General features: G+C 38.7%; 1 protein-coding gene across 1 annotated transcript in view; it reads left to right on the top strand.

Moving 5' to 3' along the window:
- The window catches only part of LOC103027657 (BTB/POZ domain-containing protein KCTD16), a 38,106-nt gene extending 23,138 nt beyond the window's left edge, over positions 1 to 14,968 (top strand). The window contains exon 2 of the mRNA XM_049474869.1: positions 11,499 to 14,968. Within this exon, the coding sequence (XP_049330826.1) occupies positions 11,499 to 11,950 (452 nt within the window). The 3' untranslated portion in view covers positions 11,951 to 14,968. The remainder of the gene's footprint in view (positions 1 to 11,498) is intronic.
- The last annotated feature ends 701 nt before the right edge of the window (positions 14,969 to 15,669 follow it).

Raw genomic sequence — 15,669 nt, forward strand, 5'->3', positions numbered from 1 at the left:
CATCCCACACGTCATCTAAGATCCCTACAGGATTTTGTCAGTAAACCTGCATCTGGGGTTATGTACAGTAGTGGTATGTGTGTGTGTTTGTTTGATCTTGTGCTCTGCAGTGTATTGGCAGGGCAAAGCGTAGCACGCGGTGCCAGCACTCATCAGGCAGCAGCATCAAAGTCACTCTCAGCAGCCCGGCTTTAACGAGCCGAGAGCATTACGCTGGCTGCTCATCGCTCATCGTTCCCACTTTCTCCAGCAGCCTGGCGGATCGCTCTCCTGGTGGGGTCACGTAGGACAGGACGACATTCTGAACATCCAGGGCTGCTCACTGGGTCTTTACAGCATGATAAAGCAGCATAAAATGACAGATCCAGAGCCATGTGCACGCTTTCTATCAAATTACAGAGCTTTCCAATGATTATTGCAGCTCTAAAGAACTGGGGCGTGACTGGTGACAGGAAGAGTGGGTGGATTAAGTTGGAGTTGGTGTTTTCAGGTTTTGTATGACTTTGATAATCTTGTTAAGACTTATGAAGGAGCTACTGTTTTGTTTTGTGATAATATTGTAAGTGTAGTTATATAAGTACTTACAAAATAATAATGGAAGGAAGCAGCACAAGGAATTATATTCAATTTAAATTTATAAAAAAGCATAACTTGATGTCAAGCAGCAGCTAGAAATTGATAAATATTTTAATTAATAAATATAGAGCCAAGCCTGTATGTTTATTGTAATGCAGGCCAGACCCACGACAGACACACGCAGATTCCAAACACACACTTTATTAAAAATAGGGCTAGGCATACAGGAGTAACATGGGACAGGCAGGGTCAGTAACAATATGGCATCAAACAGTGCATACAAAGGAAATCTAGCTTATAAGGGACAAGGCAAAAGAGTAGTAAAAATAAAAAAAATAGACAAAAACTAAGAAAATGCATTCTGTAAGAGCTAGCTAACTATATACAATACTCGGCGAGAGACAGAGAAAACAGAGGGGTATATATACAGGATAGACCAGGTGCAAACATTCAGAAAGTGGGGGAGCAGGAACGCCATGGTCAGGAGAGTCAGGGAAGTCTGGTGCGAGTGTGCATGCTGGGAATTGGAGTCTTTGTTTTGTAGTTCAAAGAGCATGCAGAGCATGCAGAGTTTCATTTATGCATACATTAATTTTTGTATAATTCCTTTATAACCAATTTATAATGTTTATACAGGTGTACAAACCTCGTTTAATGCTTTTAATACATTTAAACAGTTTCTGTTAGTGTGCTTTCAAGCCCTGTTCCGATTGTTTGCACTGTATTGCGCCTCATTCAAAAAGAGGACACTGGGCAGAGGCAATCTTTTCAGTCCATAGGCCATGATGATGGACAAAAAGGGTAGGACAACACTGCCATAGGCTGAATGGGTGGGGTTTAACCACTGTAAGTTAAATGAATAGGGCTAAACTGCTGTAGGCTGAAAGGGTGGGGTTTAACTATAGTTTAAATGAGTAGGGATAAACTGCCTCAGACTAAATGGGTGTAGGCTAAACTTCTGTAGGTTAAATGACCTGGACTTAACTTCTAGTGTGAATGGGTGGGGCAAAACTGCTAAATCATTTAGACTTAACTGCTGTAGATTAACTTTGTGGGGCTAAACTGCTGTAAGATTAATGGGTGGGGCTAAACTGCATCCGACTAAATGAACTGCACTAAACTGCTACATGCTGTATAGTTGGGACCAAAGGGCTGTAAGGTGAATAGGCAGGGACAAACTGCTAAAACATGTGATGCTATATGATGCACAGGAGATTTTATTGGATGATTTTTTTAGATTTGAACCATGTTAAAGTTTAAAGAATCTTTAAAAAATGTATAGACATAGACATGTATAGCAGTAAACAATCTTTCCCGGAACTCTACACCCTGGCCAGAACCTTCTAGGAACATTTATTGTTTGAACTGTAAAGGAGGAGCTCTATTTATATCTGATTGAATGTGATGGATGTTTCTGGCGGGGTGTTTTCCCTGCAGTAGTGACCCTCCCTACAGCAGCAGACCCAGACCTGAGCGTGGTGTGTGTGGCTTGTGTGTGGTCTGAACTGGAGAAGCTCAGTGCGCTCTAGAAATGTCTGCAGTGGTGCGAGGGCGTGATTGGTGGACTTGTCAGAATCAGAAGCCTCAGTTTATTCATCCAGTGGGAGCGGTGGATATTTGATCATTGGTAATAGTGTTTTAAACTGAGTCGGTGTGAGGTAGCTGTTATTGTCCTCACGAGCAGAGAGTAACAGAATACCAGAAAAAGGATTATGCTTTGAGAAATTTCAAAAAAGGCAACAGTAAGCAGCTTTAGTTACAGGAAAAGAGAGAGCAATCTGATTACAAGGGCCTCCTGAAAAATGTGCTGTTTGTTGTATTTATGAGATTATATTTCCATACAATAACTCTGAAAAAATAATAGACAGAAATCAGAATTCATATATTATTAAAAATAAAGGTGCCCCACAGTATAATCATGTTTATTTCAGCATTATAATAATGTTCTCTATCCTTATACCTAACATCTCGTTTGTGCATGTCTGTCACAGCCTGCAATCCATCAGGTCTTTTTCTAACTCAACATCAGTCACTGGTCTCTGATATCCTCTTCAGTTTGATCTGGGTGCTTCTGTAACTTGTAGTTGTGTCCTAGTTTTACCTGCTCTTAGCCCAGAGGACGCGCATTCCTTTTTAAATCTAAGATCTGGAGTGGTTCTTCCTTATACCCTAAGGGGCAGTTTTTCCCAGACAGGGTTTAGGCCTAGTCTTTATCTACACATTATTTTAAATAGAGAATTTCCATTCGGAACTGAGGATATGTCATAGAGAATATGTCATTAACAGAGGAAGTTGCAGACAACAGCTTTCTGGTCACACTAGGAAACCTAATATTCTTTGGTTCCACCTGAGAATGAACTTTTTGGGTTACAGAACATATTTATGTAGGTTCCAGAACATATTTATGTTGGCATATTTATGTATGTTACATAATGCAATTCCACATTGGTGAAAAAGGGCTATTAGAGGGGTATTTTTTATTTATACTCTTAAATAGTGTCTTATTTTAAATCTTGGTTCTCTACATGGTTCTTCCTCATGATCTTGTAGCCCTTTTTGACTAAAATAACTATTTTTCTGGAAGTGGTTTTGTTGTACCTTGAAAACACAAAGAACCTTTGTGCTTGAACCTCAATGAAAAGCCTAGTTTGCACTAGTTTTAGTGGAAGACATCAACAGCGGGAGTTGGTTCAGACGCAAGAACCTACTATTCTTTGGTTCTTCAGATTCTAGAACCTGTTTTTGTTGGAGGAAATGTGCCAAGTGGTGCTAAATTAGGTGTGCAAACTGGAAAGGATCCCATTTCTTGTAATTCTTAACTTAACTTAAAGAGTGACTGATTTGAGTCTTGGTTCCTCTCAGTTGTTCTTAACTACTTTAGGTTAAATGAGTGGGACTAAATTGAAGGTTGAAGGTTGAATGGGTGGGGCTAAACTGCTATAGGATTAATGGGGGGGGGGGTAACTTTAGCAGCTTTCATGTGAAGGCTCAAAGGGCTACAGTATATGCTAAATTAACTGGTCTACATTACAAGTTGGTTTCTCAATGCTCCTATAGTTTTCCTTATTTCCTCTGTGGCTTTTCTTCATGCTTTAAAAAATATTGGTTGAGGTTAAGGGTTAGTATTGGTATACTGGTTTATTGATTTGGCTTCTCTAACAGGCCTGCTGAACCTGGAAATTATGATAAGTGATTTGAATCAGGTGTGCTTGAGCAGAACCAGGTCTGGAACCGCCCACCCATGTCTTAGAAGCACATAGAGTTAGAGGTTAAACCTAGTCCTATAGACTACATTTTCATTTTAATGGTAAATCCCCATTCAAAATGCTGTGCAGTCCAGTACTAGGCTTTATCTCTGTTTGGAAAACTTCCCCATGTGAGTATTGTTTTTCTTCTGTCTCTCTTCTCTAAGATCTTGAAGTGTATATATTTTTAACATTGACTTCTTTTCTACTTTTTCCACTTGCTTTTTCCTTATGCTCTTAGAGTTTCTTTCTTTGAGCCTTGGTTCTTCTCAGTCATTCTTACTCATGTTTTTAGAGAGTTTTTTCTTTTAAGGCCTGGCTCCTCTCAGTGGCTCTACTCATGCTCTAAGATAATTCCCCTGTATTCCCCTTGTGAGTTAATTCAGTGACATTTGGAATTGGTTACACTAATTAAAGGTGTAGATTTCTTGATAGTAGATTGCAAAATAATTGAATTGAACTGCCCAGAACTATATGTCCAAAAAGTAGTTTTTAAAGCAGTTTATTGCTTTAAAATAGTAAGACAATGGAACAAAGTATATTCAGTGATCAGTAAACTCAGCACTCACTTTATTGTAAATTATTCTCACCATTCAGCACAAGCAATATTTCATACTATTCAAATCTAAAAAGTTCAGCACAACACAGAGAGCTGGGATACTGTTTTTAGAAGAGTTTGGATTATGAGACACTTTTGAGAAAGTCACAGATATACACATATACAGCTGTAGAACTACTTAGAATGGTATTAAACTTCTTAGAACTTGAAAGAGAAGTGCTGACCCGGCTCTTTTTATAGTGATCTGTTCCACAAAGAAGAGTGGTGCGGCTTTCTCCCCGCGCCAATCGCCTTTGATGCACTGCACTCTGTGGCTCTGGATTTGAATACATCTGAGGCATTAGGGGCACTGTAGGGAGATGCAGAGAAAGGAGAGAGAGAGAGAGAGAGAGAGAGAGAGAGAGATAGAGCGAAAGAGAGGAGTGGATGTGAAAAATGCCCCTCGTGACTTGATGGTCTGCTGGTGCCAAATGCCTCTCAGCAGCTCTCTGAGTGATTCTTCTGAATACTCATATATAGTAACTGAGTTAACTCTGGAGGCCAGGCCTCACCCTAATGACCTGCAATATAATCTGTACCACTGAGAGAGAGGAAGAGAGAGAGAGAGAGGGTAAAGTGATGAACAGAGAGAGAGATGAGGAACAAAGTGTAGAAAAGTGAAAGAGAGAGAACAAGAGAGTTAGAAAGCAAATGAAACAGGGAAGAAGACTATTAGAGAGGGAGGAGAAAAATGAGAGTGAGTAAAAAAAAGTGAAGAAATAAATAGAGTAAAAGAGAGGCAGTAGAGCTAAAGAAAAGAGAAAAGTGAAAAAGAGAAAGAGAGAGAGAGAGTGAGAGGGCAAGCAAATTATTATTATTTAGTGCTTTATTATTGCTTTGTCGTGAGACTAAACACCAGGCAAAAACACATCAAATCTTCCACGCTGAGTGGTCCAGCAGTCTAATGCGCTGCCATTATGAATGAAAACTGGTTCGAATCCCGTTCATGTAGCTTGCCATCAGCTGCTGGCGCCCAGAGGGAGCAAATTTGGGAAGACTTCACACGTGTCGGAGGAGGCATGCACTCGTCCGCTCCATCCACTGGTGATGGGGACGCACAAAGGGGTGGGACAATTGGATAACCAAATTGGGAGAAAATTGGAAAAAATTCTACCACCTGCAGAAGATTCCTTCCAGATGAGAAAGTAATAGAAGAGAGTGAATAAGAGAGAGAAAGAGGAATGGTGTGAGGTAAAAGTGTGAGATAAAAATGAGAGAGACATAAAAAGAGAAATAAAGAATGTGAGATCAAAAAATAGATCGAATAAAGTGTGAGAAAATAACAGAGAAAGGGAAAAGCAAGAGACAGAACAGGTGAGATAGTGAGATAAATTAAGAGTAAGAGAGAAATTATGAAAAAGAGACTTAAAAAGAGTAAGGAAGTAAGAGAATAAAGGAAATAAAGGTGAGACAGTGAGTAAAGAAAGAGAAAACGAAAGACAATTAGAGCAGACGAGGGAGTGAGAGAGAGAGAGAAAGAGAGAGTGCACATTAAACAGAGTGCAGTGTAATCAATGCTGGGTGTAAGAGATACTGTACAACACTCTCTGTATATGAATTGATTTTTATGTTCACGCTATAAAAGTATACATCGTCTCGGGTTGACAGTAGATTGTCCTGTACGCTGTATATATATATATATGTATAAATCTGCTGAATATAGATCATCTCTATACCTGCTGCACAATGCCAGCTTCACATTACTCCTATATTTACTAAACAAAGTCATGTGATCGATCAATCGATCAATATCTAATCCAGCTGTAAAACTAAAATATCACAGGCTGCAATATGAGAGTCAGCAGTCAGTCTAAATAAAGCACATATTCAGGAAGTGAGTTCAGACCTGCAACACGTTCCAACAAAACTGGGATGGTATAGCACTTACCACTTTGGGTAGTTGCCATTCTTTCTCACAACACTTAAAAGCCTTTTTTGTCACCAATTATTTAAGGTGTTATTGTTTCTACATTGTTCCTGCAAACACTTTTTAAGGGTGCGTCAGTACGGGTGTATCGTCGCATATCGCATTTCAAAGTTTTCCACACATTCTCTGTTGAGGACAGGTCAGAACTGCAGGCAGGCAGACCAGTACCCATACCCTTTTTTTACTGAGCCATGCCTTTGTGTGTGTGCAGCGAGTAGTTTTGCATGTTGCATTTGCATTTTGTGTTTTTTATTGCTTGGACATCCCTGAAAAGGATATAAACATTAAGAAACTATTTCAGTTTCTGAATCATTTTTTTCTGATTTTGCTATTTATAGGTATATGCATACTACTGCATTAGAGCGAGAGAGGGTATTTCATACTTCCTCAAATATTGTGTGTATGTGTATATACAGTACATTCATTAGCAAAAAAATAACACACCAAGAAGGACTTGTTGGAATTGACTAAAACTTTATGTGTGTAAATGTAACAATAATATACAGCTCTGCAAAAAAAATAAGAGATCACTTTATTATAAGTTTTAAAAATTGTAAGTTTCTTTGATTTTACCTAATTGAAATGATGAAATGATGATAACAAGCCATCAAACCAAGCTGAACTGCTTGAATTTTTGCACCAGGAGTGGCATAAAATCATCCAAAAGCAGTGTGTAAGACTGGTGGAGGAGAACATGCCAATATGCATGAAAACTGTGATTAAAAACCAGGGTTATTCCACCAAATATTGATTTCTAAACTTTATGAATATGAACTAGTCTTGTTATTTCAGCCATTTCTCATTTTCTGCAAAAAAAAAAGCTCTAAATGACAATATTTTTATTTGGCATTTGGTAGAAATGTTGTCTGTAGTTTATAGAATAAAACAACAATGTTCATTTTACTCAAACATAAACCTATAAAAAGCTAATTCAGAGAAACTGATTCAGAAACTGAAGTCTCTTAATTTTTTTCCTGAGCTGTATGTAAGTGATTATGCATCTGCATTTGGCTGAGTGCTGCCTGATCATGACAGAAAAGTGGATCACCATACCAGAGCATATTATTCATCACTTAACACTAAGCATTTAAAGTAAAGCATCAGCAACAAAACAAAATAGCAAGTTGTTCCAGACTGTTATTTGGTAGTGAATGTTTGGAGAGGGCAGGTGAAGGACTGTAGTCTGATCAGCCGCTAATTTTTGAGGGTAGAGTGCTATGGGATACAGCAGGTTGCAACAGTAGACGAAAGCGGAAGGTGGGGAGGAAAAGGGAGAGATGATGACCCTCGGGATGAGCTTATCTGATTTATTTTATTAAGCTTCTATTCAGCAGATACGGTCTTTGTGTTCTTTAGTATACAGTTAAGGCTGGTGGAACTAGAAGCCCCCTGTTTGTAATATTCCTGTGTCTTCTGTATGCTCCTCTTGTCATGTCTTTAGGCATTTGTGGACCTGTTGACATTATGCATCAGTTGATTTGGGGGAAATGCTCCAAATTATTCTCTGGGGTTAACCGTGTTGTGTGCATTAGCATATTTTGTGCTGCTTTTTTAGACTGATTGCAAATTTTGTTATATCATCTATTTCCATGCATTGGGAAAACAGCCAGAATTAACACAGGACTGAAGACACACTGGACACTCTAGTGCAGGGGTGTCCAAACTTTTTTGTTGGGAGCCAGAAGGAGAAATATATTTGAAGTCACTGGCCACAGACTCTGTAATAAAACAAATAATGAAATATACCACTTTAAATAATACTTTTTTCCTGATTATTTCATTTACACACCATTTTACTTGACTTACTATCTTTATCTTTGACAGTGTTGTGTAAACTAAGATTTTTCAAATTGATGTTTAATTTCATGATGTCTCTTAATATTAAACTCCTTAATTACGGCAACTTTTAGACTCTTTGGCACTCTTTTCTGTGCTAGAAATGCGCACTCTCTCCTCTTTTAGACTCTTTGGCCCGTTTTTCTGCGCTAGAAATGTGCACCGTCACCGCTTTTAGACTCTTTGGCACTCTTTTCTGTGCTAGAAATGCGCACTCTCTCCTCTTTTAGACTCTTTGGCCCGTTTTCCTGTGCTAGAAATGTGCACTTTCTCCGCTTTTAGACTCGTTGGCCCGTTTTTCTGCACTAGAAATGCGCACCCTCTCTCCGCTTTTAGACTCTTTTGCCCCGTTTTTCTGCGCTAGAAATGCGCACCCTCTCCGCTTTTAGACTCTTTGGCCCGTTTTTCTGCGCTAGAAATGCGCACATCTCCGCTTTTAGACTCTTTTGCCCCGTTTTTCTGCGCTAGAAATGCGCACCCTCTCCGCTTTTAGACTCTTTGGCCCGTTTTTCTGCGCTAGAAATGCGCACATCTCCGCTTTTAGACTCTTAGTTCGGACTTCCCTGCTCTAGTGTGATTTCTAACTAACAACTGAATCATTTTCCTTGTTAGGGTTCATCTCAGATCTCTGTAGGTCTAGATGGCTTGGGTTGAGTCACAAGTTCAAGACTTTAGGCAAAGCATCCAGACTAATTTCAGTGCTTTATTGCATGTCTACAGTAGATTTAGCAAGAGCAACACAAAGCATTAAGCATAGATTTAATCCCCCAAAAAAGTATTGGTGCACCAGCTCATTCAAAGTTTTGTCTAAAATTAATGGTATTAAAAATAGTTTTGTTGAAAAAACTGTTTCTACTGTCCAGGGGGAGGCTTTTTGCAAGATGTTGGAGCATTGCTGTGAGGATTTGATTGCATTCATTGTTCAGGACATTCAATACTGTGGGCTTTAAACCCCTCTAGCCCATGCCCATGTCATTAGAACATGGTGGTATACAGCTCTGGAAAAAAAAATAAGGAGACCACTTCAGTTTCTGAATTAGTTTCTCTGATTTTGCTATTTATAGGTTTACGTTTGAGTAAAATTAACATTTTTGTTATATTCTATAAACTACAGACAACATTTCTCCCAAATTCCAAAGAAAAATATTGTCATTTAGAGCATTTATTTACAGAAAATGAGAAATGACTGAAATACAAAAAAGATGCTTTCAGACCTCAAATAATGCTAAGAAAACAAGTTCATATTTATAAAGTTTTAATAGTTCAGAAATCAATATTTGGAGGAATAACCCTGGTTTTTAATCACAGTTTTCATACATCTTGGGATATTCTTCTCCATCAGTCTTACACACTGCTTTTGGATAACTTTATGCCTTTACTCATGGTGCAAAAATTCAAGCAGCTCAGCTTGGTTTGATGGCTTGTGATCATCCATCTTCCTCTTGAATATATTCCAGAAATGATCAATTTGGAAAAATCTAAGAAACTCATAATTTTTAAGTGGTCTCTAATTTTTTTTTCTAGAGTGGATGTAGAAATACTAGCATTTTGACTACTTTATGGTTCCACAGCTTAAATGAAATAGATATCTAGAGGAATTTGTATATTGTACATTTAAATTATATTATTCTATCTTTTTTTTAATACAATTATGGCTGTAGAAGTTGCTATTTCTTCTTTTAGCATGCAGTGAGTTAGAAGCAACACATGGTTGAGGTTAACTCCATCCGCCAAGGTGAATGTGGAGCTTATATGCAAATTAAAACAATTTGGTTAAAAGTACCGTAAAACAATGAAGCAAAGACCGATATTCAGCTGTTAGCAAGCATAATCTCATATCTACCTGCTCGGCCGCTCACAAACACGTCCATCAAGAAACAAAAAGCAGCTCAATGCTCAGCTTTATCTGATGGAGACAAGGACTAAGCTCTTTGTACCTGGAGTTAAGCTCCCATCTCCAAACACAAAGCAAATCAATCCTATTAAAGTTCAAACTGTGATTTAAACGCTGATGCTTTACAGAGGAATGTCATCGATAAGGTCACATGACTGGCGCGACCTTTCAGGGTTAAGCGATTGGTTTTGGTGCTGATGTGTTCTGCTGAATGTCAGTAGTGCGTTTAGGAGAGAGCTTCACGTCCTGCAGATTGAATGCTACAGTTTGAATGCCACAGTTTTAGTGCGGATGCTGGTCGTCATTATGGAAGCTGAAGTGTTTTCCGGTAGCGTCTGAGAGGTGTGATGTAGCTGTGAGCTAATGGCATTGTGAAACTTTTCAGAAAGTATCATCCTTCATCTGTGCTCGTTGACCTTTGTTATCAGGTTGCACGCTCTCAGTTTCCTTAGGCACAAATCCTCTGCAACATGACACCCCCAATTCTGTAAAACTGCTCCTGACGGCTCTACAAAATGACTTGCAATTTATCTTCCATCTTGAGTTTTACACAGCTTTTGGTGTTTATGTTTGAGTGCAGGTGATCTGACCTATAAAAATGCCAGACATTGTCCTTTTTTTTAATGAAATCTCATATATAGTATAATATATATAGAACATATTACTTCACATAGAAACCTACAGACATAATATATTATTTGTACATATATATATTACATATAGAGACTTACATAAGGCTATAATACTGCATATAGGTATCTACTGTAAATATATATTAAACATATTTTGTATAGAGACACTACACTGCTAAAAGTTTCCACTCATCCTTACTTATCTATAAAAATTACACATGAAATATTGCATATAGATATTATTATTACTACATATAATACATATAGGATAAGATATTATTACATATAGATTCTTATATACAGCTCCACTTAAGTCAATTGAAAACTTCTGGAATATGAACAAGAGGAAGATGGGAGATAACAAGCCATCAAACCAAACTGAACTTTCAAATAAAAACTTGAATTTTTGCACCGGGAATGGCAAAGTTATGTAAAAGCAGTGTGTAAGACTGGTGGAGGAGAACATGCCAATATGCATGAAAACTATGATTAAAAACCAGGTTTATTCCAACAAATAGTGATTTCTGAACTCGTAAAACTTTACGAATATGAACTTGTTTTCTTTCATTATTTGAGGTCTGAAAGCTCTGCATCTTTTTTTGTTATTTCAACCATTTCACATTTTCTGCAAATTAATTAATGTGTTCTTTCTTTATTTCATATAAATAATTATAAATAACACATTATATAACAGTATGTATAAGCCATATGGAATATTGTTACATATTGATAATAACATATATAATATCTACTTCATATCTAAATCATTTATTTTGTTGTTTTCTTTCAGGTGGTCCGTCTACCTGGTCTTCCTCTCATTGCGAGTGCTGCTGTAAGAGTCAGAAGAGTGAGCGCGAGGGTGAGAGCGGGACGTCCTTTAATGAACTCTCCACGTCCTGCTCCGAGACCCAGTCTGAGGCCAGCTCTCCTCAGGAGACGGTCATCGTCCGGCCCGCGCCGCGCCAGCCCAACGCCCAGACGCTGGACCGGGTTATGCAGAAGGGGCCGCCCCAGGCCCTGCAGCAGGCTGAGATGAGGCGCAGGACGGACCTGCTGAGGGCCCGCACGTCCGGACCCCGAGACCTTATGCACGCAAAGAGGAAAGCTGGCAAGGAGAAGATGACCCCCGAGCAGGAGCTGCAGAAGTGCATCCAGGACTTCCGACGAATCAAAATCCCAGAGCGCTTCCCGGACAGGAAGAACATGTGGCAATCTGAACTCCTGAGGAAGTATCGCCTCTGAAAACTGGAAGTGTGTGTGTGGGGGTATGTGTGGGTATGTGTGTGTGGAACATGAGCTACTTATCTGCACTCGAGATCCCACTCTGACTCGCACTTCTCTCAGGACGCAATCTGTCGCTCGGATCTTCCAGCGAGACGCTCGGTGCGCTGCAAACAATGCGCTTAACCTTGACTGACTCCCAGACGCCGCTGTTCTGCTCTGTTCTGTTACAAAGCGCAATTACTCCGACGCACACCTCTGAGCTGCGAATCAATTTCACACTGTCTAAACAAACCAGCCCTTTAAGGAATGCTGTGGAATGGGTTGGACACGCACTGAATAAGCACCTGTCACCTGCTCTCAGCAACGAACTGAACACTGCACCAATCAGACACACTGGCTTAGAGCATCCAGGAGGAGTTACACTACCCTTCAAAAGTCTGGACTCACTACTGTCAATGGCATTAATCCAATGGATCTTTCCACAGATGCATTCGTTCATACACTGTATTGCCAAAAGTATTTGCTCACCCATCCAAATCATTCAACTTAGGTTCTGATTACTTCCATAGACACAAGTGTATAAAAGCAAGCACCTATAGGCATGCTGTAGATTGCTTCTACAAACATTAGTGAAAGAATGGGTCACTCTCAGGAGATCAATTAACTCCAGAAGTGATTGTACTGTGATAGGATGCTGCTAAATATTCCACAGCCAACTGTCAGTGATATTATAAGATAGTGGAAGAGACTGGGAATGACAGTGACTCGTCAGTGTAAAATAACAGAGCGAGGTTAGCGGATGCTGAGGAGATCACCAACTTTCTGCAGAGTCAATTAATCAATCACTACACACCTCCAAACTTCATGTAGCTTCAGATTAGGTCAAGAACAGTAGAGAAAAGTAGAGAGACTCATGGAATGGAGAGTTTCCCTGGCCAAGCAGCTCCAGCCAAGCCTTACATCACCAAACAAAAGACAGACAAGAGGAATACTTTTGGCAATATAATGTAGATTAGCAGTTTGGATGTGTTTTACAGATATAATATAAGTTTGTTTGCTGTTTTTATCCTTATTTTTTTATAAAGTGTGTTTTCGCACTTGCACTTTTGGTCCAGTTAAATCACACTCTAGTTTATCTTAACCCTTTAATGCAATTTGTTTGGTCAGGTATGAATACAGTAATCGCTTACGAGAGGAAGGGGTTTTACTCCCAAATGAAATCTGGAATGTTAATTTGTGGTGATATCATGATCTGACTTCGATTCAACCCAACTATAAGTGGTATTCTGCAAGTCTGTGCTAAACTGCATTATGCATATGGAGTTTAAGCTAGTAAATTACCTCAATAATTACTACAGCTATGAACAAATGACATCTCTACTGTTTTGCTATTGTTAAACCGCATAGCCCTAAACATTAATCCAGAACAAAGGACCTTTTTCTGTATTTACTTTCTTGCTCCCGCCCCAAACAGCTCTGACCAATAAGCAGAGAGAACATTAATGCTTTGTTTTGGTGAACTACAAATTTTCCTGTGTGAAAACAAACCAAACCAATGGCAATTTGCACCAATGTGAAAACACTCTAATTCTCCTTAATCACCTGTTCCCAAACACTGGAAACTCTTTTTTTACTAAATCATTACATTACATTACATTACATGTAAATCAAATGTGGTCTAATTATCACTGAAGTCAAAACAATAGACAAACACGATCTAACTAAAATAATAATAACAAACACATTGCTGTACTATTTATGCCTTTTATTAAAAACCTTATCCCAACTGTGAAGCATGATGATGATGGAGATAGTATCAATGAAGTCATTTTACTTACTTTTTCTAGCCTGCACTGTAGATATTCACTCAATGTGCTTAAAACAAAAACACATGAACAGAACAGCAGTTTGTTATTAGTTGAGTTTGTCTATATTTGAGACTTAGATATAATACATGATCAGACCACATTTATTGCTAATTAATGCCATGTAATTCCTAAAGTCTTTTTATAAAAGAAAATACTGTTGCTGGTTGGGTTTCTTAGCTTCTTAGCACAAAGATGATTCTTTGATATTCTAAGATTCTAAGAATCATTAAATTCTTAGCATCTTACATTTTATCAATGTCCATCACTTGCTACGAAAGAATGCATTTGTGGAAAGAGCATGGTTACAAGAAATGTACAGCGAAAAATGATTTAGTTTTTTAACAAAATGTACAAAACCATAAAAATGCTAGCTGTGTGCAAAAAAGATGAATGATAGAGGATTCCATAATAACTACCAGAGTTGTATAATATTATAAACATTAGAAGCTCTAATACAATTTCCTTTCAGAAAGGCATAGACTTGAAAATGTGATCAAATATTAAAGGAGACAAATTAAACTTTAAAACGGCCTTTACAATGGGGTCTAGTTAATTATACAGTAAGTTGAATGAAATAACAGCAGTGATGAATCTTACTCTTCATTCTGAACTTTTGAACTGTAGTGTACAAGTGAATGTTACAAAAAAATGGAAAAAAGAAACAAAAACTAAACCTGGTGTTGTGTTCAATTGTATGAACTGTGTTGACACAAGTCATTCTTATGGTCATTTTGGTGGTTCTGCAAAAGATGAGGTCATTTCATTCAGTATGATTTTGATTATGAAGATGATGATTATGAAGATGAAGATGATGATATGTTCCCTTTCGTAGCAATGCAACAATAATGCATGTTGTTTCGCGGAGGCCAGTGTCACGCCATATAGAGCAAATGCCTCATCAATTAGATCCAGTTAATTTGTGCTATAGGCCCCACATGATTCACTGACATTTAGCAGAACACATGGAATCCCAGTGAAACGATGCATCCGAGAGGATGAAGCAGCGCTGTTTATCATTGCTAGACTGTTCCTGTTTATCGTTGTGAACATTTCTTTGTCTGGACTGTTGTTTGTGGTGTATCAGAACTGGTTTCGCCTGTGGGTATGTGAAGAATCTCTTATTGTGAATGTGCAATGATTCATTAAATGAGCCGAGTTTAAAGCGTGATGCGCTCGTCAGCCTGGCTGTATCTCTGTAAATCTGCAAAGGTGCGGCGTAGAGGGATCTTTCTCAGCGTAATTGGAATAGGCACAGCTTATGGGAAGAACAAGCCAGTGGCCAATTCTGCTGTTTGTGTCAAATGTGTGAACGCAGCCTCAGCAGATTGGACAGGAGGTGCGTGGAGGTGCATTTACTGTTTTTCCACAAACAATGCAAAATTCTAATGCCGTCGCCGAATTCTACAGATTATAAGCTTTACTTAAGCTAATACAGAACAGACAGAGCTAACTCTGCTCTCTCGCTGCTCGCTGGTTACTCGGCTGATCGCAGAGGTAGGATTTTGTAATTCAGCTCTTCACGGCTTCCAATGTGTTTGTTCTTCCGCCAGCTTTTTATTTTTTTCCGTGGCAAGAAATCCATGCATCACAAGTACCATTTTTAGACGGGACTATTTATAGTCGGCACATTCTGTAGTGTCGCCATATTTCTCCAGCTACTGAGAAGCTTAGGGGTATGCCACGGCTCCAACAGACACATACGCGCAAATTAGGAATGACAGACTAATACAAACTTAATTTCAGAATCTAATCGTTCTGCAAAGAACACAACATACTTTTGACCCAAGATCACCCTGAAAGAGCTTCCAGAGGTGGAAACAACACTACAGTCATAACTCAGTCCTAATTTAATCTGGACAGAAGTAGCAG

This window comes from Astyanax mexicanus, chromosome 2 (genome assembly GCF_023375975.1).
Source record: "Astyanax mexicanus isolate ESR-SI-001 chromosome 2, AstMex3_surface, whole genome shotgun sequence".
Taxonomy (NCBI): domain Eukaryota; kingdom Metazoa; phylum Chordata; class Actinopteri; order Characiformes; family Acestrorhamphidae; genus Astyanax; species Astyanax mexicanus.